Source organism: Cheilinus undulatus, linkage group 21, assembly GCF_018320785.1.
Source record: "Cheilinus undulatus linkage group 21, ASM1832078v1, whole genome shotgun sequence".
Lineage (NCBI taxonomy): Eukaryota > Metazoa > Chordata > Actinopteri > Labriformes > Labridae > Cheilinus > Cheilinus undulatus.
The window spans coordinates 24,760,446-24,783,422 of NC_054885.1; the positions used below are offsets into that span (position 1 = coordinate 24,760,446).

General features: G+C 37.4%; 1 protein-coding gene across 1 annotated transcript in view; it reads right to left on the minus strand.

Moving 5' to 3' along the window:
- Positions 1–7,811: 7,811 nt before the first annotated feature.
- fbxl16 (F-box and leucine-rich repeat protein 16) overlaps positions 7,812–22,977 on the minus strand; it is a 95,387-nt gene continuing 80,221 nt past the window's right edge. The window contains exon 7 of the mRNA XM_041778298.1: positions 7,812–13,176. Coding sequence (XP_041634232.1) covers positions 13,028–13,176 — 149 coding nt within the window. The 3' untranslated portion in view covers positions 7,812–13,027. The remainder of the gene's footprint in view (positions 13,177–22,977) is intronic.

A 22,977-nucleotide genomic window follows, 5' to 3' on the forward strand; every position in this document is an offset into this window, starting at 1 on the left:
CATGAAGTGCATTCAGGAATGAGGCGCTCGGTGTTGTATGGGCCAATAGTGGGGATATGGCATAGGACACCATCATTGGAGATGGCAGCACACATGGTTATGTTGGCGCCCCTCTGTCCTGGAACTGTGATAGTGGCCCTGTACCCAATGAGGTTCCTTCCACGTCTCCTCACTTTACAGAGATTGAAGCCGGCTTCATCGACATAAATGAAGACATGATGTGCTCCCTCAGCTTCAAGCTCCATTATTCTCTAAGTTAAAAAGAGAAAATGACAATGAAAAGTTACTCAAGCTGACTCTAACTGCATGATATGACAAGGCATTACAGTATACTGTAGTAATGTTTCCTTACCTCCACATATTGGCATCTGGCCTCCTTCACAATGTCAGAGCTCCTTTGAAATGGAACTTTATAGAGCGGCTTCTTGGCCATATGGTTCCTTCTCAGGATGCGGTCAATGGTGCTCACACTCAGTTGTTGATGTTCCTAAACATGCCCTGATCTGCGATCACTGCTGCCCTGATTTCACGCAGCCTTATGGCATTGTTTGCCACAACCATGTTCACGATGGCTGCCTCCTGCTCAGCACTACAAATTCTCCCTCTACCACCAGAGAATGGTAGCCTTTGGATTCTGTAATGGGGATGAGGAAACAATTACATAAAGTGTATCACTGAAGTTATTTCTGTATATACTGTACAGCAAAATTACCTGTTTTCCTGTCAAAAAATTCTGACAATGGATGCAACAGTGTTTCTGTTTAGAACAAGGTGGACTCTTTGTCCAGCCTCTCTAAGTGAAAGGCCATGATTGATAAAGTGATCAATAACAGTTGCCCAAATTTCATCAGAGACCTGAGCCCTTCCAACTATACCTCCACCTCGCACTCAGACTCTTCTTCCTCGGACCCCTCTACCTCTTACTCTCATTCTCATCTGCCTTAGACCTCTTCCATCCATATTGGCAAAGAACAACACAGACGCTGCACCTTTTAAGGCCTGCAGACTGATTGCTAATTGAAGATTTGTGTGAAGGAGTGTCAAACAGGTGCTTCAGTGATTTCATACTGATGTAGGTAGTTTCTAATAGTTTGGTTACCATAGCTGAAACAATGGAGTTTGGACTGCTTGAATGACATCCGTGTTAACTGTTCTGCAAAAGGGTGGGGAAAATGTGTCAATCCAACGAGAAAAGATTAACACATTTGCAAGAGGTGTCTTGTGCTCTGCTAAGACAGTGATGATGAAAACCAAGTGGATCCAAGTTTTTTAAGCAGGTCAAAGCAATCAAAAAAAAAAAACTGTAAGTCATATGAAACGTGTGTGTTACATATGGTAACAAAATATGTGTCTTATAAATTAGTGTATAGTTTTTACAAGAGTGTTTCATTTTGCAAAGGATCTGAGGTGTTCTGCTACTTGTGTGTGTGGTTGTGTGAATTGTGTGTAGTGTTTTGACAAAATGCCCTGTTTTCAAAATCGTGTTTAAGCAATCGAAAAAACAAAAAACTGTAAATATAGAACAGAAAATACTAGACATTATCTCTTCATTATCTCTGGATCTGGCCAGAGAATTTCATAAGCATAACAGTTGATCTCCTCATTGGCAAGATAACATAGAAGAACCATCTTGAATGTCAAATCCATCCTTGCACAGCTGCGTCGTCGACTTGGTCACAGGCCTCCTCCATGGCTTGAATGGGGGATACCTGAGCCTGGGGCCAGAGAACTGAACCCTCCACTGCCATGCCAAGAAAAACTTGATTGGGTTTAGATTTTTTTTTGATGAATTTGGTCCTCTTCTTCTTTGAGCATGTTCTCTTCTTGCTTCAGGTCTCGTCAGGTATCCAGCACAGGTTACAATTACAGTAAAAAGACAAAACATCTGAAAAAACAAAAAATACAGAACAGAAAATACTAGACATTATCTCTTCACCTAGCTGGATCTTGCCAGAGAATTTCATCTACATCACAGACTATATCCTAATTGGCAAGACAACATGGGAAGAACCATCTTGAATGTCGAATCCATCCTTGCACAGCTGCAGCATCAATTTGGTCACAGGCCTCCTCCATGGCCTGAATGAGGGGTGCCTGAGCCTGGGGCCAGAGGACTGAACCCTCCACTGCCATGCCAAGAAAAACTTTTTTATAGTTTTTGATGAATTTGGTCCTCTTCTTCTTTGAGCATGTTCTCTTCTTGCTTCAGGTCTTCCTCTACCTCTTCCTCCTTCTCCTCCGTGGATTCCCTCTCTCACCCTCACTCTTCTTCTTCTGACTCCTTCCATTTTGGTTGAAGACAGGTGAACTCACCTGCTGCATTTTTATAGTGCTTGAACCTGATTGGTGTGTTTACAATTAAGCAATCGTGTGTTTGCGTGCCTGATGGCTGTGTTTAACCAATGACTCATAGGTGTGGTAATTTGACAGTCAGTGCTTTGGGATTGCAAGGAAGTGACATCATGAAATACTTCTGTGTCTAATGTATGCAAGTGTGTTTAGTGTTTTGCAAATCACTATGTGTATTGACTTGGAAAAAGTGTGAGGCTGATATTGTGCAAGTGGTGCAAATCTGAACCGATGTTTTGCTCCTTGAGTGTAAGGTTTTGATAACTGTGTGATACTTTTTATTTCAGTGTTTTTGCAGTCGAAAAAAACTGTAAAGACCATCCCAGTAAGACGGGCATGTAAGACCCTTACATGGTTTTAAGACCCAAGCCATAACACCGAAGACTGAGATTTGAAGACTGATGAGCAAAGACACATGAGAGCAGGCTTCCCGGAATTTTTTTTTTTTATCAAAGACATGCCCCCTTATTGGATATCACATTCTGATTGGATGCTGCTATACAGTGGATGTCAGTGAAACTTCACAGCACCAGCAGAGATAAATAATGGAGGAGAAACAGAGTTTTAAACAGACAATAAACTGACTCAATGGACTCTCAAGAGAATATACAGTCATGGACGAATGTATTGGCACCCCTGGAATTTTTACAGAAAATACACCATTTCTCTCAGAAATTGTTGCAATTACAAATGTTTTTGGTATACATGTGTCTATTGTCTTTATGTGCATTGGAACAACACAAAAAATCAGAAGAAAAGACAAAATTGACATAATTTTACACAAAACTCATAAAATGGGCCAGACAAAATTATTGGCACCCTTTTAAAACTGTGGGTAAATCATTTTATTTCAAGCATGTGACGCTCATTTAAACTCACCTGTGGCAGTAACAGGTGCTGGCACAATAGAAATCACACCTGAAGCCCGTTAGAATGTCTAAAAGTTGACTAAAAGTTTTAACGTCTTTTCAGCTATTCTTTTTTCTGGGTGGGTTAGTAAGTCAGTTATTTCTGTTTATTAGATTATGAAAAGAATTAAAGTCTGACAGAGCAGCAGTCTGTAAGAAACTTGTTTTAAATCATTGCAGGGTCAATAAAGTTTCTGTCAGTCTGATCATTAGTGAGTGTCAGGTTTGATCATTAGCCTTCACACTGAATAATTAGGATAACAAATAATTTTATAATATAGCATTTGCTGGTACTCTGTAAGCCTGGATGAGTTGAATTTACTTAAAAAATTGGAGGAAACCTGTTGCCCTGAAAAATTTAAGTAATGTATAATGAAAACTTGAGTGAATTTAACTTTAGTTTTTAAGTACAACAAACTAAATGCCAAGTTTGATAATTATGTAAAGTCAGTTGCTTTGCATAATTATTAAACTTAATATCTTAAGTCCAAAAACTCTAAATTACAAGTTGATTTAAATGATCTTTAACTAATTACCTTGAAATTTCAGATAGTACTCTCTGTAAATGTTTTGTGAAGTTATCATTTCACCGAAGGTGGACTAACTGTGCCGCCATTTACAACAATGGCTGTTAGTGACCCACTGAACCAGTAGTTGATATTTCATTAATGTCAGTGTGCCATCCAACATTCATAGACATCAATAATGTTAACCTTGCCCCCTATGTCACTGAGATAGCAACTTCACCCATGGTGCATTTTATTTATTTTATTTAACCTTTATTTAACCAGGAGAAAGCCTCTTTGAGATTAAAAATCTCTTTTTCAAAAGTGTTCTGGCCAAGACATCAGTAGCAAACAGAGTGCATAAAGAGTGGAAACAGAGTGCCCAACGGCATTCTGGGAAAACTAACAAGATGTTTAGAACCAAGTGAGGGAGAAACCGGTCGTTTTAGCTTCTGTCTTAGATGCTTGAACAAGGAAATTGTGCAATTTTGTTTCAAACAGGCCAAGACAAGTTTGAATTCAACCAGCTAATCAGAATTCAACACCTTGAGGTTTTTGACATTATAAGTAAACCCAAAGTTTAAGTTAAAAAAAATTGAAATTTTAAGTTTATTCATCTCAAAACAACAGGTACACTCTACAGTCACATTATAATAGTAGAATACACCAAGATGACTTAAGTAATGCAAAAAACTTTTTAAAGTAATATTTACTTAAATTGTATGATCACAAACAACTTTCAGGTTGACAGTGTAGAAAGAGTCTGCATGTTTTTTGTTTTTTTATATACTGCAGGTTTCTCTTCATGCAGGTGTTTTCTGATCCCACACTCAGACCAAACACTGTCAATGTGGATATTTTATTAGAATATATGAGAATGAATTTATGGCGACACAATTAGCTGTTTATGCCTCCTGACAGCTGATTGATGATCAGCTGGCACCGTCATCATAAACTGACGTCACTTCACGTGACGCTGCAGAGTTAAGGACCCCACTGAGCAAGCAACGTCTGTAGACATCCAAGACAAGTTGATATCACATCCCTCCATCCAGGTCGTAATCTGGACATCCATGTGATAGCCAGATGTAGATGCTAGGTGACATTGATAAAAACTGTTTGGCCTGGGCCAAGTCTGGACGTCTACAGACAGCCAGAGCTAGTTGAAAATAGATGTTTTAATAGGCCATAATCTGGATGTCTGTTTGATAGCCAGAATATGTTGATAAAAGTCACTAAGAAAAGATGTTCAGCCTGGGCCAATTCTGGATGTCTATTAACATCCAAAATTTGTTGGAAAAAGACATTCTGACAGGCCATATCCTGGATGTATATTTGACAGTCAGAACTAGTTGATAAATGACATTAGGAAAAAACGTTCAGCTTGGCCCAATACTTTATGTCTACGGACAGCCAAAACTAGTTGAAAATAGACGTTTCATCAAGCCATAAACTGGATGTCTATTTCACATTCAAAATGAGTGATAAATGAAACTAAAAATATTATGGACATTCAAAGACACCCAGAAAGTAGATGAAAGTAGGCGTTCAGACAGGTCACAAGGTGGATGTCTATATAACACCCAGACTTAGTAGATAGGCCTAAATGACATCGAGAAAAAAATGTGAACATATTTTTGTAAAAATATGTTAATGTCATTCTCATTTGATGTCCATATGACGTCCAGACGAGAAATCCATACAATGTCAAGGAAAGATGTAGAAAAAACTTTTATTCTGGCTCCCCTGAAGATGTCTTCTGGATGTATAAATAATTGCGTCATTTCAGCGTATTCTCATTGACGTCCATATGACATCCAGACGAGACATCAATACAACATCCAGGAAAGACGTATAAAAAAATGTTAATTCTGGCCTCCCTGAGGATGTCTTCTGGATAGAGATAATGTCTTGTAGACATATTTTGGACAACTTTTTGCTCAGTGGGACATCCCACGGACTATTAAACATCGGTCTTTTGGCTGCAGTCCTTCCGTCTCTAGTGGGTGGGACTAAGACTCATGGAAAAGACTCACGACAAAGACCCAAGCCATACAATAGTGGCTTACAAAAGTGAGATGCAGCCCCACTGTTTCCTAGGCTAAAGGAAGTAATGAAGCTCCTTTCCTTATCAGTTAGTGAATTCAAACAGCCATCTTCATGGCCGACACTAAAATATTTCCCAGTTGTTTCACTTAGTTAGGAACCTTCCTGAGCAAAAAGGGCTATTCGAACAGATTCCTGCTGTTCTTGAGAAAACAATGGTTTCAAATGGGTGCTATACCAAAAAAAGTTTAATCTATTGATTGATTTATTACCTCCGCCAAGTAGGTTATGTGATCGGGTGGGTTTGTTTGTTTGTTAGAAACATAACTCAAAAAGTTGTGGACGGATTTTGATGAGATTTTCAGGAAATGTCAGAAATGGCATAAGGAAGAACTGATTAGATTTTGGGACTGATCCAGATCACCATCTGGATTCAGGAATTTTTTGTAAGGATTCTGTACTATTGGGAGATAGGGCTAATAGCTGAGCTCTGTGCTGTTACAACTTTACACCAGGAGATGGTGGACATGAGTAACTTCAATCCCAGCAGCATTTTGGGTGTGTTTCTATTCAAAGTTTTGGAATTTATAGAGTTTGAAAGACCGCGCCCAGTCGAGGAGACGAGTCGGAGCGTAACAGAGAGAAAGACAGCAAATTGTAGCGAGAATACTCACAATGCTGGGAGGAATAGAGGAATATTCACTCTCTGCCATGACTTCCACTCGTCTGGTAAGACCATGGGTGAGACTGTCAGTGCATTTTTTGGCACCAGGGGCAACGCTTCCAGCATGACAGTCCACCCATAGTGAAGCCAATGCTTTGTCACACCATGTTTCCACTCCTTCGGGGAAGGAGTGATCGGTGAATTCTGTGGTGGGGGGCACATGGGAATGGATCCAGGAATTTTTTAAAGGATTCTTCACTATTGGGAGATAGGGCTAATGGTGGAGGTCTGTGCTCTCCGAGTGCTTTTCTAGTTGTTTAAGTAATTGACCTAATATGACACAAAGGTAAAAAAGAGACACAATGAAATTTTGCCTTTTTGATATAATTTCCCTTACAGTTAACAAGGATACCTGTCTTAAAATAGGCCAGTTTCCTATTTGGCCAATTAATTGACCTGTTAATATGAACTATTTGAACATAAAAGTGAAAAAGCACTTCTTCCTTACTTAGCAAATTCTGGAAACAGCCCAGTTTGTATCAGCAATTTGGCTTGGTCAGCTTTCATTATGAGATCTAATTAGGTCTCATTAGCATTAACTAATCCAGTCTTCTTTTGAAGGACTGTATTTTAGGGCATACTAGTGTTTTTTGGTAGTGCTGGCCCTTAAGCTCCTCTCATATTTGAACTGCACTGTCTAATACTTTTGGTGGGGAATAGATGCATGTGTGAATGGCTTGACTTTCATGTACAGCGTAAACATTTCCCTGCCAGTTTCCTGAAAAATCCCTGGATGAAGTCCTGGCCAGATAATGTGTGAAAAACTGCAGATAAAATTCTGAAACAGTCATTTTTTGTGTGTACAGATATGTTGATGGTTCACAATGACTTAAAGGGATACTTCAACATTTTGGCAAATTTGCCCATTGCCATAATTCCTATAGTCTTAGTAATAGGTAATAGGTAGGTTTGCTATGAAAAATCATGGAACATTAGGAGATGGAGATGTTTTAAAGCTAAATGCAAAGCCAGAACTACACTCCAGAAATGGGTGCTGCACTGTGTCACTCCACCCAGTGGTTTACTCAAGAAATAGTTCAGAGTATTTGCTTCATGTGTCATAATGTTACATATACACTGTTATTTCATAGCGGGGTGAATGTGCAGGTCACAACTTGTCCACAAGACCGTTTTGGAGTTGTTGGATTGTGAATTTGATGAGTTTGATGAGGGAGAGCTGGAATACCGTCTGCTTACATTGAGTTGGCACAGCAGGTCCGAACTCGGCAGCGGCAATCTAAAAATACCTTGCACCGACAACTAAAGGTAATGAACCTTTTACTAAGACTATAGGAATTGTGGCAATGGGCGAATTTGGCAAAATGAAGTATCCCCTTAACTATTGACTTTACTACTATCAGTGGCTACTATCAAATACTGTGGTTTGCAGCAATGTATTGTTTTAGTCAAACATGACCTAGTGATATTTACCCAGAAATGTACAAATTAAAAAGAGCCCATGTATGAAAAAGCTCTTGTGCAAAAGAATTAAACTTCCCATTGTCTTCCTTCATGTAAAATCAATTTATAAATAGGATCAAGTGGTTGAAGACCACAGAAAAGGCGTGTAAAAGGAACTTAAATGAAGATTATTTGTATACAGAAACACTGTCAAAAAGATGTCTTACTTACACTGTCTTCATATTTTGCCCACCTATATGTATTTGTTTTAATCATATTTGCTTTTCTGTTTTGAGTTGAGATATTGGCATGTAAACAGCAGCAATGCACATTATCAATTACATTTTTCCCCAAAACATTCAAATTGACATTGTCTGGTGTTGGCCCTTCTGTTCACAGACATGTTGGTGTTAATTTGGTATGAGTCAGTCCTTTATTCAAATGGTCTAAAACATCTGCAGGTACCAAAGCACAAAAGCTGCTGGTCATCAGTGCAAAGATGGTCTTCAATCAAAGTAAGATCATTACAGGCACAGGAGAGCTTAAAACACTGAAACCAAAACATCACAAATTCTGCCTTTTTCAACATTTTCAGTAAGCTGTCTGTATTTATTTTACTGCTTACTAAAGTTGTGCTGTACAAGGTTGTAACAAAATGGTGACAAAACAATAACCTGGGACTGTTAGCAATGAGAGCAGTGGCAGGAACAATCTTCTTTAGAATTTTTTTTCTTTAAAAGTACCATGGATAATGTACATTAAAAGATTTGCTGCAAGTTGTTTGTAACTGAGAATTGCATGACTGTGTATGTTCAGTTCAGTTCAGAATATGTAAACTCACATTTGAATCATCTGGAAGCTTATTAATAGCAAAAATACTTAAAAGTCAAGGACACCTGTTATAGATATTGAAAATAAGTATAAGTTGGAGTTCAGAAGGCAGCAAAAGAAGAGTTTGTTCAGAACACATTAAAAGTATATGTTTTCTGGACTGGAGTATGACTGGGCCTTATTATCAACTAATTAAACGATAAACCACAACTCATCTTTATTGACATTAGACATTTTGCATGCTTATCTGATACAAATAAATAAACCTTTAATATTAGTAATTGACTGCCAACTTTGTTAAATGAAAACCATTTCATTTGGACATGAAAGGGGGCGCATCATAACCTTTTTTTCCACCTTTGAAAACAGTTCCCTATGGTCTAAATAAAATGCTTGTGTTGTGCTTTGGTCAAAATAATATATGGATTAAGCACAAGGAGAGAGGTTCTAAACAGTCTTCTTTTCATGGTATGTCTGTTGTCATGCGTGTCTCTTTGGAGGCAAATGAGGTCTTTTAAACCACCCTTCTCTTGTGTAATGTGTGCTGATTCATGTTTTCAGATACAGGGGGTATGATCGTAAGCAAAAGTCTGGGTGGGCTTATTTCACATTTTGTGGGTTTGAAGACACTCTGAATACACAAATAAATGAAAAAACAAACAAACAAAAAAACAAAACACTATAAAATAAATATAAATAAAAAATATATTTTAAAAAATCACTATTAAAGTGTTTATTTCACAATATGCCCCAATTTCTATAAATATGAACATTGTTTTAGATGAATAATTTTAATTTTCATTAATTCTTGGTAGAGAAAAACTTAAGTAGATGTTTTTTTGTTGGTTTGTTTGGTTGGTTGTTTTTTTTTTTTTTTTTTTTTTTTTTTGATGCAACTAATTTGAAAATGTGAATCTAAAAGGTTTGCAGTTACTCTGCAAGTAGGCCCAGAGTATACAGCAAGTAAAAAAAAAATCCAGAATTGTAGGTGTGGCTTTCAAGTGGTGTTCCTCATTCTAAAGTGAGATGTAACCTAAATATTTTGTTTAATTTTAGAGGATATCATAACATTGCGGTATCTCAATGCTTGTGAGCAAAGCGCTGGTGGTAAAGTTAGATTATATCATGTGTAAAATTATGTTGCCTTTCTTTTCAGCATTTTTGTAAATAATAAGCTTCTACAGAATCTTTTTTCTGCATTAGCAGATGAAATGTGACAGTTTGTTATTTTAGCAGATAATGTAAACATTACTTTCCATTGGTCAATCTCAGATTTCAAATGCTTGTATACCATAGTCCATATTTCCACATTCAAGACAATGACAGTGTATATAATTCATCACAATATTATCCCCTTCTTCTTAGTAACAATACAAAGATGACATACACTAAAACAGAAGAGAAATATACTTGTGCATCATGAAAATTCAATGTTTAAGCCAGTCTTCATGATGTTAATGGTCAGTGGTGTCTCGAAGAGTTTATTTTCCAATTAATAGATGAACTCTTACACTTAGGATTCTGAATATCTGGGAAAAAGAGTGAATGGTGCATAAGCCACTGCAGGCCCCAACTGAAGCAAAACCTATTAAAAATTCATGGGAAAAAGGCTCCCCAATAAATAAATCATGTAAATAAGCCAAAATATATATTTCAAATAAATATATAGATAAATAAATAAATAAATAAATAAATAAATAAATAAATATACTTATGTACAATGAGGAGATTCGGAATCTCTAAAATAAGCCTTCTAGAAACAAAAACACAGACCAACATGCATGGTCTACCATATCAGTGAAGTTCACACCTGATCCACTTCAGTGTAATAAGGAAACAGCTAGAGGCAAGCAGCCACATTTTATGTGCTGCTCTGGATGCATTTGGCACAATCTGTAACTGATCCAATCCCTTCAGTTGGCAATCAGCACATCTGAGAACAAACAAGAAGCAAAATGCAGCACAGTGGCTTATTGTTTAGCTCATTCATTTCCCTTTAATAAATGAAGACAGAGGGGAAGAAAAACAAGCTACTGGCTTAAAAGTATGTGGTTGTTTTTAAAAGAAAATGTATTTCTTTTTAATAATAATAATAAGAATAAGAAAAATAAATAATGGGATTTTTTTCTTTCCTAGTATAGTTAGAAACCATCAGATGTCTTTTTCATATCAGTTATTGTCTATATGAACATCTAAGCCATAAGAAAAAAATGTGGTTTTAGTATTAGTATTATTCTTTGACTTTTTTTTAAGTAACTCTTCAGTCGAACTGCTTTTTTACACCTGTTTGATCATCTAATAGCAGCATCCTTAGATCTTAGTCATCAACATTCTTTAATAATATTACTTAAAAAACAAAAGTTGGAGCTGCACCAAAGCCATTCCACGAACTTATAAGACAGGATACAAACCTTTCAGATATTAACTCCCTCCCTCAACACCATTTAATCAGATTCTCAAAACCAACATACCCATCCTCTCAAGACCACAAATTACATTTGAACAGGTTAAAAAACTGGTCAAAAAGCAATTTCCAGGGAAAATGTAGGTAGTTAAGCTCAGTTTAGACTGTTATGTTTTGCTGCCACACTATCAAAGGTCAAAATCAAAAGTTTCATATGAATCAGCTCTGATTTTGTATGTTTTTTAGACAGGGCAAACGTCATTAGGAAAATCATCATTGTAATATTTCAAATCTAATTTAGGCATTTAGTGTTAGACCGCTTGTCAGTTGTACTGCTAGGAAGGAGCATTTAGGGGATCTTGTTAAGCTAACCCAGGCTTAAAATAAGACAATAAATAAAAAGTCACATACACACTGAGGGAGTTATAAAAACTTTCCTGTCAGACCAACTAAATTTTAAGTTATACTTTTACACTTGCTGCACAGCAGGGGCCCTGAGCTCCTAATATTGTCTGAAAGTGGCTTGTTGGCATAAGTGTTGTTACAATTCATTAAAAAAAAAAAAAAAAAAAAAACTTTTTATCTTTAAGGTTGCATTACTTCAATTATTATCTAAAAGATGGAAAGAAGGGAGAAAGAGATTGAACTCAATACTAGGTGATGCCAAAACCGGACAAGCTATGTTGTTTAAAAAATGGCTTGCAAAACTCCCCTTATTGTATGACGTTTGCCAGTAATCTAATGGTCTAATGACAATCTGCCTTCCCTTTGATTATCTGTTATTATTCTCACACTGCCTCAGCAACCTGTTTCACTTTAATGCTCAACATTCACAGTTTACAAGAGCTTATCCTGCAGTTCTAAAGAATATATTATCAAAAGAAATGAAGAAAAGAGAAAATGTGAAACATTGAGCTGATAAAATTAAATACTGTAAACTGATCCCATTCTTTTTTCTTTTTTTTTCTTTGATATCTGTTAAGTCACACAAAGGGATAAATTTGTCCAAAAGGAGAGTAGTCTGTGTCCATAACTCATAAGCCACACAAAGAGGAAGGGAAAAAGAGTGATAAAAGTTCAATCCCTATAATCCACTTTATGAACTGTTCTCTCTAATTCTTGTTTCTCCAGCTGCTTCCTGGAGTCTCTATTTGAACAAGAGAAAACATAATATTTTATACCTTCAGAGAAAAAGAACAGCATTTATATTATACAGAATGTTGGAAAAACAAACATCAGTACTGTTGGTCTTGAGGACTTACATCTGTCTCACTTACCATATAGTGTGTGTGTGTGTGGGTGTGTCTTTGTGTGGGTGTATGTGTGTGTGTGTGCGCCACGCAGTTTATAAGCCCATAAATGAGTTCTGCCATTAAGTCATAATTTCCCTTTATAGAATCCTCAGTACTGTAGCTGGATCCACATCACCTCCTTTAGCTCAAAAATCCTTTTAGCTCAAAAATGATCAGTGTCTTGATGTCTTCAGAATGGCACCACTCCAAAATCCAAGAATGTGTGAGAGAGAGAGAGAGAGAGAGAGAAAGGAAAAAAGAAAAAAATCAACTTTCTGTCGGACAAGATGTCATATCAAGCTCTTTCCTCCAGTGTCTTCTTAAACGAAGCTCAAACTCTATCCCACCATTCTGAACCTGGCATGTACCATCATCAGTCATCCTCCCTTAGGCTGCCTGGGGGTCAGTCTACTCAGTGGGGCATGGAGGAAGACAGGGGGTAGGTAATGAGTAACTACATGGTATATCAGGAGCAATTCAGTCTCTTTGCTAGCTTAGAGAAGAGTGGGGAAAGTGAGGAGGAAGAAGGAAGAGGAATGGTGAACCACTGAGAGAGATCAGTGGTCTTATTCAATGACCATGCAGTGTGGCAGATGCTGGGAGTAATATTTGAAGAGCTCGGCAGTGGCTCCAGGGCAGTTGGTCAGTTCCAGCTCCTCAAGCTCCTGTAGCTGAATTAGGCCTGATAGACCAGTGGTGGTCAGCAGAGGGCAGCCTGTGAGACACAGTGGGGAAATATTTAAGTGTGAGCTGAGTCAAAGCCAAAATGGGGGGGGGGGGGGGGGATTAAATCAAAAGGTTAGAGATAGTTCCCTGGAACAAACAATAAATTTGTTTATTAATTATTTTGCAATGTTCGTCTCAATCAATCCATTAATCCTTGGTTTAAAAATGTTCAATGAACTATGAAAAATCTATACAAACTCTTAAAATCAAATACCCCGTTAACTTCCCTCATAATTTCAATACCATAATGAAATGTCTTAAATAAATTTTAAGACCTAAACATACTGCATGTCATTACCACTCGAGGGCTTTTTATCAAAACAGCAGTAAAGAATGACCAGGACAGACAAGTCAGCACATCACTGCTGCCTACCCCTTTTCTAGTATTGTCTTTATCTTAGAAATTAAATTACAGTGAAGTATTGGTTTGCCCCTCTTGTTTTTTAATATTAATTTTCACATCCAATTTTCAAATACAAAAAAACAAACACATTAAAAACTAAGTAGTTTTAATATGTACTTTTTCACTCACACACTTTTCTTACATTAAGCAAAAGAATTAATCAGATCTCATCCTGTTAACATTTTAAATCTGAGCCGAAATTAAGCCTATATCAGACAACCCCAGAGTCATGAAGGGATTTGTATGATGTAATAAAACAAAGACAACTTTAAGTCAGGTTGTATACAAAAGGTTTTTAAGGAAGTTATCAATCATAATGATTGGACAGAGGTTGCCGGAACTTAGTTGTAACTTGTAAAAAGGATGACCAGACATCATGTTTGTCTTTTTTGTCACTTTACTCCTAAACAATGAAGCATTACAACAACACTGCATGGCATGATTGTTCTCGTTTCCATTCATTCATTTCTTTTACATTCTCAGGTACGCCACTTTACGACACTGCTTTATGGCATATAGAACCTACAATCGCAAAAGATTAACAGGTGCATACTGCCACCTTGTGTTCAGTAGAAGTAACAGTCCAATTGTCTAAAACACATTTACTTTAGTGCTTTTACTGAGATAAACCCATTTTTAGCTTTTAACTAAATGTAAACAATGTGAATCACTGTATCAATGAACTAAAGATACAACAGAGGTTTCAAAAAATTATGTATCAAATATGATACAATTGGCTTTAAAGTGTTAATGATCGCAAGTATTTTGGAACATACATACAAAGGTACATTGGTTTTAATCCACCTGTGGGAAGAATTAGCAAATTAGTCTGTCTGTTCTTGAATAAAACATCTTTTGTGTTGTCATCATTTTTATTTTAAAGCATAGATCTGGTTTTTCTCTGCTATCTTTCTGAGACCTGCAGCTGCAGGCATCGTGCCTGGTCTGAGTGAAGCATCTGTTGACTCAGAAGAATCACATCACTACTAAAAAGACAAGGGAACCTTTGTAGGTCCAAATGGATATCTATAAATGGAAAATGTCTGTGTAGGTCCAAATACAAGCACTCATCAGAATGAAACTGGACTGCAGCCCACTCATTACTGACTTCAGTTCTATAGCAATATTTGATGTAAGGGACGTCACTAGGATTAAAAGACAGAGGAGATTTAGCCCCAAGGGTTGCAGGTATTGCTTAGCATATAGCATGCATTATTTTATTTTTAACCATACCTTAAAATGCTTAATTTATTTATTTATTATTAGTAGTAGAGCATTTATCAGGACCTACTATCAGTGGCCTGATGCATTTTCTTCAGGTGGGTCTACAACACAATCTCAAGTTGATATGTAAGGTATATCAAAAGATGCTACAACACCGTGAGTTAAGTTATATTAATATGTCTTTTTTTTACATCTGCATTTGTTTGGTTGGTGAACAAATATTAAAACAAGATGGCTATAATAAGGGTCATCAGCAGCCACAGGTAACTAACTGGTATCATAATCAACTTAAATTTTTAACTTATCACGCATTACACATAGCACATCACAAATCAACTCAATACATGACAATAGTACATTAAAGTGCTAATTGAATGTTTATTGTAAATAGAAACATTTACAAAAGACATAAAGTGCAAGTACGTAGTTCCTGCTTCAATAGTGATTGGTTGAGTAAAAAATAGATGTGCCAAACCTGAATCCTGCAAAAATGTTAAAACACACAAAACTATTATTTCGGCCAATAATCTCACGCTGAAGTTTGTTTAAGCATGTAAACTTAAAACAAAAAGTAAGGCAATTTGTTTTTGGTACTTTATTTTTTTTGTTGTAACAGTGCTTCTTGGTAATAAATCTTATACCATTGGAAAGCCTGTTTATTACCCTTTTAAATGATGCCACATTTGTAAGGATCATGCATTTGTGGGATGAGCAGTAGAGCTGAGTATGTGGGTTGTGCCCATGGAAAATGTGCCAAATCTTCTTTGCCAAAGCCAAACAGCTGATTCTGCCATTGACTCTTGTTTGGTGTTTGGTGGATTTGATTATTGAAGTGTGAAGAAACAAGACATATTGACAATTTAACAATTTATTCATTTAACAAACAGGAGCATCAATAGTGTGGAAGAACCATACACAGCCACAACAGCCTGGCTCCTCCTCCTCATGCTGGTCACCAGCCTGGTCACACACTGCTGTGGGATGGCATCCTATTCTTTAACCAGCATTTGTCGCAAGTCAGCCAACGTGGTTGTGTTGGTCACTCTAGAATGAACAGCACGCCCAAGCTGATCCCACAAGTGTTCAGTGGGATTAAGGTCAGGACTGCTGGCAGGCCATTCCATCCTCTCCACTCCCAAATTCTGGAGGTAGTCTCTGATAAACCCTGCTCTGAGGGGGTGAGTGTTGTCATCTTGGAGGATAGAGTTCTTGCTGACAGGGTGAACAAACAGTATTCTTGGGATGTTGCCTTGGGGTGATTGGCAGCACCTGAGGGTACCAGAAGCTCAAAACAAGAGTCAATAACAACAGCAAAATAAGCTGTTTGGCATTGGCAGAGAAGATCTTGCACATTTTTCATGGGCACAACCCACATACTCAGCTCTGCTGCTCATCCCACAAATGCATGACCCTTACAAATGTGGCATCATTTAAAAGGGTAATAAGCAGGCTTTCCAACATACCATTAGAAGATTTATTACCAAGAAGCACTTTTACAACAAAGAAATAATGTACCAAACACAAATTGCCTTACTTTTTGTTTTAAGTTTATTATGCAACATAATATGTTTGGCGTCAGGCTCTGACTTAATCATTCCTCACAGATTTTAAATACAGAATTTGAGGAGTGATAACAACTTAAACCCCCCCAGTCGGAGCCAAGGGGTGGATGCTGGGATGGAGGTGGGTTGAAAGCGAGAGCACAGTGTTGATCCAGGTGCAGCCACGCAGCAGAGGAAGAGAAAGGAAATCTTGCAGCTTAAATAGCCCACTAGTTAAGGAGGACGTGAGTCATGTGATTTGATTGAGATGCATGTCAGGTGTGAATGATTGTGCTTGAGATTACTGAAAGAAACAACTCGAAGTCTTCGTTTAATTTCAGCCAATAATCTCATGTTGAAGTTTAAGCATTTATTATGTAACATAATATGTTTGATGTCAAGCTCCGACTTAATCACTCCTCACAGATTTTATATACAGAAATTGAGGAGTGATAACCGCTTAAACCCCCCAAAGTTGCAAATAGGGAGCCCAACGCTAAGATCTGAGTATACTATGTGACAGACCTGGGTGTGCCTCACCTAAGGTCGATCCTGAGTGTGCCGTTGCACTTGAGGAATACTACCTAGTGACTGCTATGTGATAGACCTGGGCGTGCCTCACCTTCAGGTCGATCCCAAGTTGCACTTGAAAAATACTACCTAGTGACTGCTATGTGATAGACCTGGGCGTGCCTCACTTTCAGGTCGTTCCCAAGTGCACTGTTGCACTTGAGGAATACTACCTTGTCACTGCATGTGATAGACCTGGGCATGCATCACCTTCAAGCTCCTTATGCACCATTACAGCTAGAGGAGTATGCCATCTAGGTACGCATCCAGCAGCATTTCAGTCGATAAAGACACTGTGCTATTCTTAACCCAGCAAACCACCTAATATGCATTGACAGAGGAAGGCAGAGCAGTTGCAGCTCTTCAGACATGGAGAGGTTGCATTTGATTCAAAGTCTTTGATGGGTCAGATCTCTCTCCTGAGGTTTTGGTGCCGTTGGAAGAAAGATCAGCAGCTTGTGATTTTCATCGATGTGTAGAATGGAGTAGCTCCATAGAGTGGCTCCTGGAGAATCCATAGCTCGGGCAGATTACGTAACTTGAGGAGTGCCAGGAGCTCATCATTTGTGCACCCATAGGAGGGAGCAGACCCACGGGGCAGCAAGCCAGGATGCCATATTTTCATCATGGAAGAAAAAGAAAGTGCATAAGTGTGTACAATGACAAATTGAGTACCCCATCAATATTTGTCAAACTGGATGTTATAGAAACTGTGACTCCTTCTCTTTTGGAATGGAATAATGAAAGGCAAGATCCTTTAAAGAATAGGAATTTAATGTATTGCTACACCTATAAGCCCCCCAAAAGTATTATGTGCAACTGCTGCTAACCTAAAACCGGAGTATAGTAATAGCAGCCATAGCTTGAGACTAGTGATGCACGGTAAGTAATTTTTTTGAACCAATACCGATAATTTCCTACTCCTGATGGCCGATAACCGATCTTTTTTTTCAATTGTTGATTCAACAAAAGAAGTTTATTTGATGTGTTTATGCACATCTGGGGGTAAGAAGGGATTAATATGTGGTGAGAAAAGATAATTTTAACTAATTCTAACTGACATCACTCGTGTTTACATTAAAAAAAATACTTACTTTACAGCTGTTTTTTTGTTAAACATTTGTGTACCAAGAACAACATAGACAAACAACTGACATAGGTTTTCCCCTTTTCCCTTGAAATGAATTTAAGTATCTTGACAAATGGTCAAATCTGACATTTCATTAAACTTCTGTCAAATCAGACATAAAACCAAATGATAACAGGCTGCCCTGCTTAACAAATAGAGATTCTTGGGGGTCTTTTGTTTTGCTGCTCAAGTCAGAAATAAAGAGAGCTGATGTTTTCCATAAAGATTAAAAATATGCCATGACATAAGTCGTATTGGAAATAGGTTAAAAATGTAAAGTCCACCGTGGTCTGTGGTTAAACTTCTGTTCCTAATGTTGATTAGACTGAATGAAACCAAATCAAACAGAGGAGGAAGAGATATGTCTATTAAATTAGCGGTGGATCAGGAGACTGCCAGACTGGTTTTGTTATCATAACGTTGTGCCTTTTGGCTCTGGTAAACTTTCTGCAGTTTCCAGTAACTGCTTATTCAGCTCTCTGCCTGGTATTAGCCGTTGGCTAGGTCCTAATGCCCGCAGCTGGCTAGCAGCTGCTACCACATGGTTTTAAAGTAGTTAGGATGATGACTTTTGTGACTTTAGATCCATTGAGGACTTCTTTCCACTCTTCAGGATCTTTGCAGGGCAAATTCTACAAACACTGTCGTGTTGTCCTCCCCGTAAATACTGAATAACTCCACCAGCACTGCCGTGTTGTTAACCTCTATTAGCCTCTTCCTGAGGCTGCTTCCTCTTCTTTTCTGGTGCTTAACAGTGGGGCTTGTACTGCGGCGCCATCTGCTGTTTCGGAATGTGTAGTCTCATCAGAAAGTAAACAAACGCCTCTACGGTGGATTTTATCGGTTAATATTTTATTATCGAGATAATAAAAATATGTAAAATATATGCATTATCTGCCGATAATTTATCGGTACCAATAATCATCGTGCATCCCTACTGAAGACACCGACTGATGCATCATAGTACCATCAAAGTACTCTGTAATTGTTGCATGACACATGACACATGATACATGACCCATTTAAAAGTTGAGTTACAACCAATATTAAAATTTTGAGAAGCTCAGGGCTGCAGTGACATAGTTTATGTCAAGCTGGATCTGCCAGCATTGCTTGATACCATGCATAATAAAATGTGGTCTTTGGTAGAAAATATGATAAAGCAGTAACTTAAGAAATCTACCGTTAAAGATCAAAAGGCTTGCAAAGCATTCACTTAAACTGAAGGAACTCAGATTCTGTTGGTTACATTGATGCCATTTGATGGCTAACTCATTTTTACAAGAGCGGGCCATCTGAGTGAGAGCCACTGACTTAGACAGGTCTCCTTAATTCAAACAGATTAAACCAATATTTGTATCTCATGAGTGGGTCTGTGTTAGTCTTGCATTTTAGTGAGAGGTTGTCTCCAATGTGTAGCATTGGCAGTTTAGTAACAGCTGTTCAGTTATTAGACTCAGATATTTCTTTTTGCACATTTCAGCTCTGTACTGATAAAGACTTAATAGACTATTAAATGCTCAAGCTCCGTAATAGCCTTTGCGTTGTGCATGCTCTGCCATATGTCATGGATGCTTGACTAACAGCATGCAGTAGATCAATAGGCATCAGCTGAACCAAGTTACATCTTTCACAGATTACTTTGCAGAATTATCACCAAAGCATCATTTTCCACAAATGACTTTGTATCTTTTATTAAAAGGCTTAGTTATTGCTTTTTTTTTTTTTTTTTTTTAATTCTTAACACCAATAATGGTATGGTTCCTAAAATACTTTATCAAAATTGAAGACACAGCATTAGCGGGAAAGCACCAACCATTTATATTTACTATTACATAAATATTTATTTTTCATTTTAAACATTTTAGATACACAGCATTGGCAGTGTAGTACAGCCTTTTTTCACAATATTTAGCACCTTTAATTCTGGATCTGTAATTCAGATGTGGATTAGAGTTAGAGTACCACCTTTGCATGCATTCAACATCTTCAGTATTTCTTAGGCCAGTCTTTCCCAAATGTCTGTGCACTATGGCCCACTTTGAGACTTTGAAATCTTTGGGTACCTCCAAAATCTTCATTCGACCATGACATGAGCCTCAAAATATTTAAGTAGCTACTCTAATTTCATAAAGAGAATTCTAGAACAAATGCCTAGTTTTTAGAAAGAGTAATTTTATGAGCCAGTGTTGGCATAGCCATAATTTACACGTAATAAGACACCAACAATTTATTTAGACAGGCATTTGCAAGTTGCATATTTTCTAAAATTTATCTTGTAAATGTAAATGTAGTTTGATAATGAAAACCCTTTCATAGTAGCAATTAATGCAGAATAGTTTACTGCCGAAGAAGTGTCACCAGTTCATCCAAGCACCAGTTAAACCATGACACCCATTCTGGGCAATAAATATTCAAATAGGACATGCAAGTTAAATATATTTGCTTGTTTGTTACTTAATAGACTGTAAAGAAGCATTTGACATGTTAGAGTATCTTAAGATAATTCAAAACTTGATTTTTGTTTTGCAAAATTATATCAATGGGTTTTATAAGGCACAAGGCCTCCCACGGCCCACCTGGAGCGCGATCAGCCCACACACACCGTCTTAGCCGTTACCTTCTTCCTTCAGAAATAGCGGTACCTTTTAGCCCCACCATTTACATCATATGATCAGCATTTCTGTAGATTATTTGAGAGGATTAACTCAGGCATAACAGGCTATTGTGACCTCATACACAGTATAAGACAGCTTTAAACCAGTGGTAATTTTACAGCCCTTTTTATTTTTTTTACTTTCTTTAATTTATATTTATTATATTCCAGCCTTAATATATTCAACAAATGATTGTTTAAGAGTTTTAGATGACAGACTCACAGTTAGTCCAATTTTACTTCGTAAAGGTCCTTGCTTTTCTCTAACTTGAATCTAGAGAGAAACCATTCTTATGTATTCTACGCATCTTTCATGAATAATTTATTTTTAACTTTCACTAATGATTGCTAAGGCACCATCTCATTCAGCTTGCAGCCTTTACAGTACAATTTATTTGGCAATTGTACTCCTTTATCATGATCATATCGCTACAACCATTTCCATTCATCTTTTATTGATCTGACAAATACAGATGGACCTGATAACTTTTGTTCTGAGCCATCAACAAGTGTATGATCATATTTAGTAGGCTGATTGAGATTTTAGAGTTTGAATATTATGAATCCAGTTAAGGAATACTAGTTTTACTTCTCTGGACACTGTTAACTACGACCATGCTGAAAATGGTGGTTGGCACACATGATATACATGCAGGCATAGTTCAGCATTTATCACTTAGCTTCAGCTTTATGATATGATAACATTTATATGATTCTGCTCTCATTGATTGGCCCTCTAACATTCACCATCAGTAATGTTAAAGTTATTTTAATTTTATTTATACAATTTTTAATCTCATTATTTCTTATTTTAGGTTCTCATTTTTATACATATATTACTATTTATTATTTATTTACTCATTTATTCAATTTTTTTATTTCTAGTAGATTTTAATTTGTTTTAACTCAAAACATCTATATACTTTCAATGAGTTAAAGCTACTAATTAGTGGGGATGCTGAGTAAGCATCCACACTATTGATATCCACGTCGGCCATTTTGTTTATTATTATTTCACTTCTTCCGCGCCGGCTATCTCCTCCTTCATACTTTGCGTATCGACACCGTTTGAACTTAAAAAAATCCAGTTTCTTCGTCATTCGACTGCTATGACTTTTCTCATTTCTAACTTTTATGTTTGAAATATTTAACTTTGTTTAACAATGTTAAACAGATGGCAAAATTTCACAAATCTGTACTTTTTTCCACTACTCATAACTTCGGCACTCCTTGGGCTATTTTCACTATTCTAATATCATACTCTTCATCTTCTTGTGCTCTTTTCAGGTATTTTTAATACTTTTTTTTTACTATTTATAGTTTTTCAACTATTTTGCTTTTTGCTGATCAAACGTTATCAAGATTTTGGCTCTCTCAGACGTTTTACAGTAAGGCTTAGAGTGATGACATCACTGCTAGAGTGGCAGAGAAGTGTTGAGATTAGAGGCAGCACTTCCGAACAAACTGCACTCCTGAGAAAAATATTGGCTCCAGAGAAATCATTTTATCAGCAAAATGTAGCCACACGTCTCCTCTTGCTCACAACAAATATTTGAGGTCAGTAGGATTATCGGTTTTGGCACAGTGAACTTCAAAGCGTGACTGCCTCCCTTACAGCTCATCATCTGCAGCAATACAATTTTTGAACAAAGACTCCTGAGTGAGAGCTTTCGGTACCACTGTTTTGAACTTCTCCTTGAAGAATGATTTTTCGCTTCCCGCACATAAAAAACATACCGCATTCGTCAACTTCTGCTGATTCTCACGACGCCTCCGGTTTTCTGCTGGGTTTTACAAATGCAGCTTAAATTGTTTTTGTTTGAGTACATGTACTGGCCACTAAACTCAGTTTTCTGAGTAGTTTTAACAGAAACTTTCACAGGCGTTTCTAATTTTGCTTTGATCTCTGTGACTGATTAAACTATGATGTCATGCAGGTGCTCGTTACCATAGCAACCTAGGAGCCCTACACAGACACATAGATTAAGGGTGCTTTCACATTAGGGCCAGTTGATCTGAACCGTGCAATCCCCCCCCCCCGCAGGCCTGCTTTCACACTAGCAATATTGAACCGTGCCCGGGCGCACTTGCATATTTACTCAGTCTGAAACAGCAGGTGGCGGTATGCACGAAGCTGGTTTACAACTCCACAAAGGAGGAGAAAGAAGAAGAAGATTGTTTTTGTTTTGACCCGGTAAAAAGTCCATCCTGCATCCATGGATGATTAAAATCAATAAGATGCCAGAAACTTCTCTCTTCCTATCTGC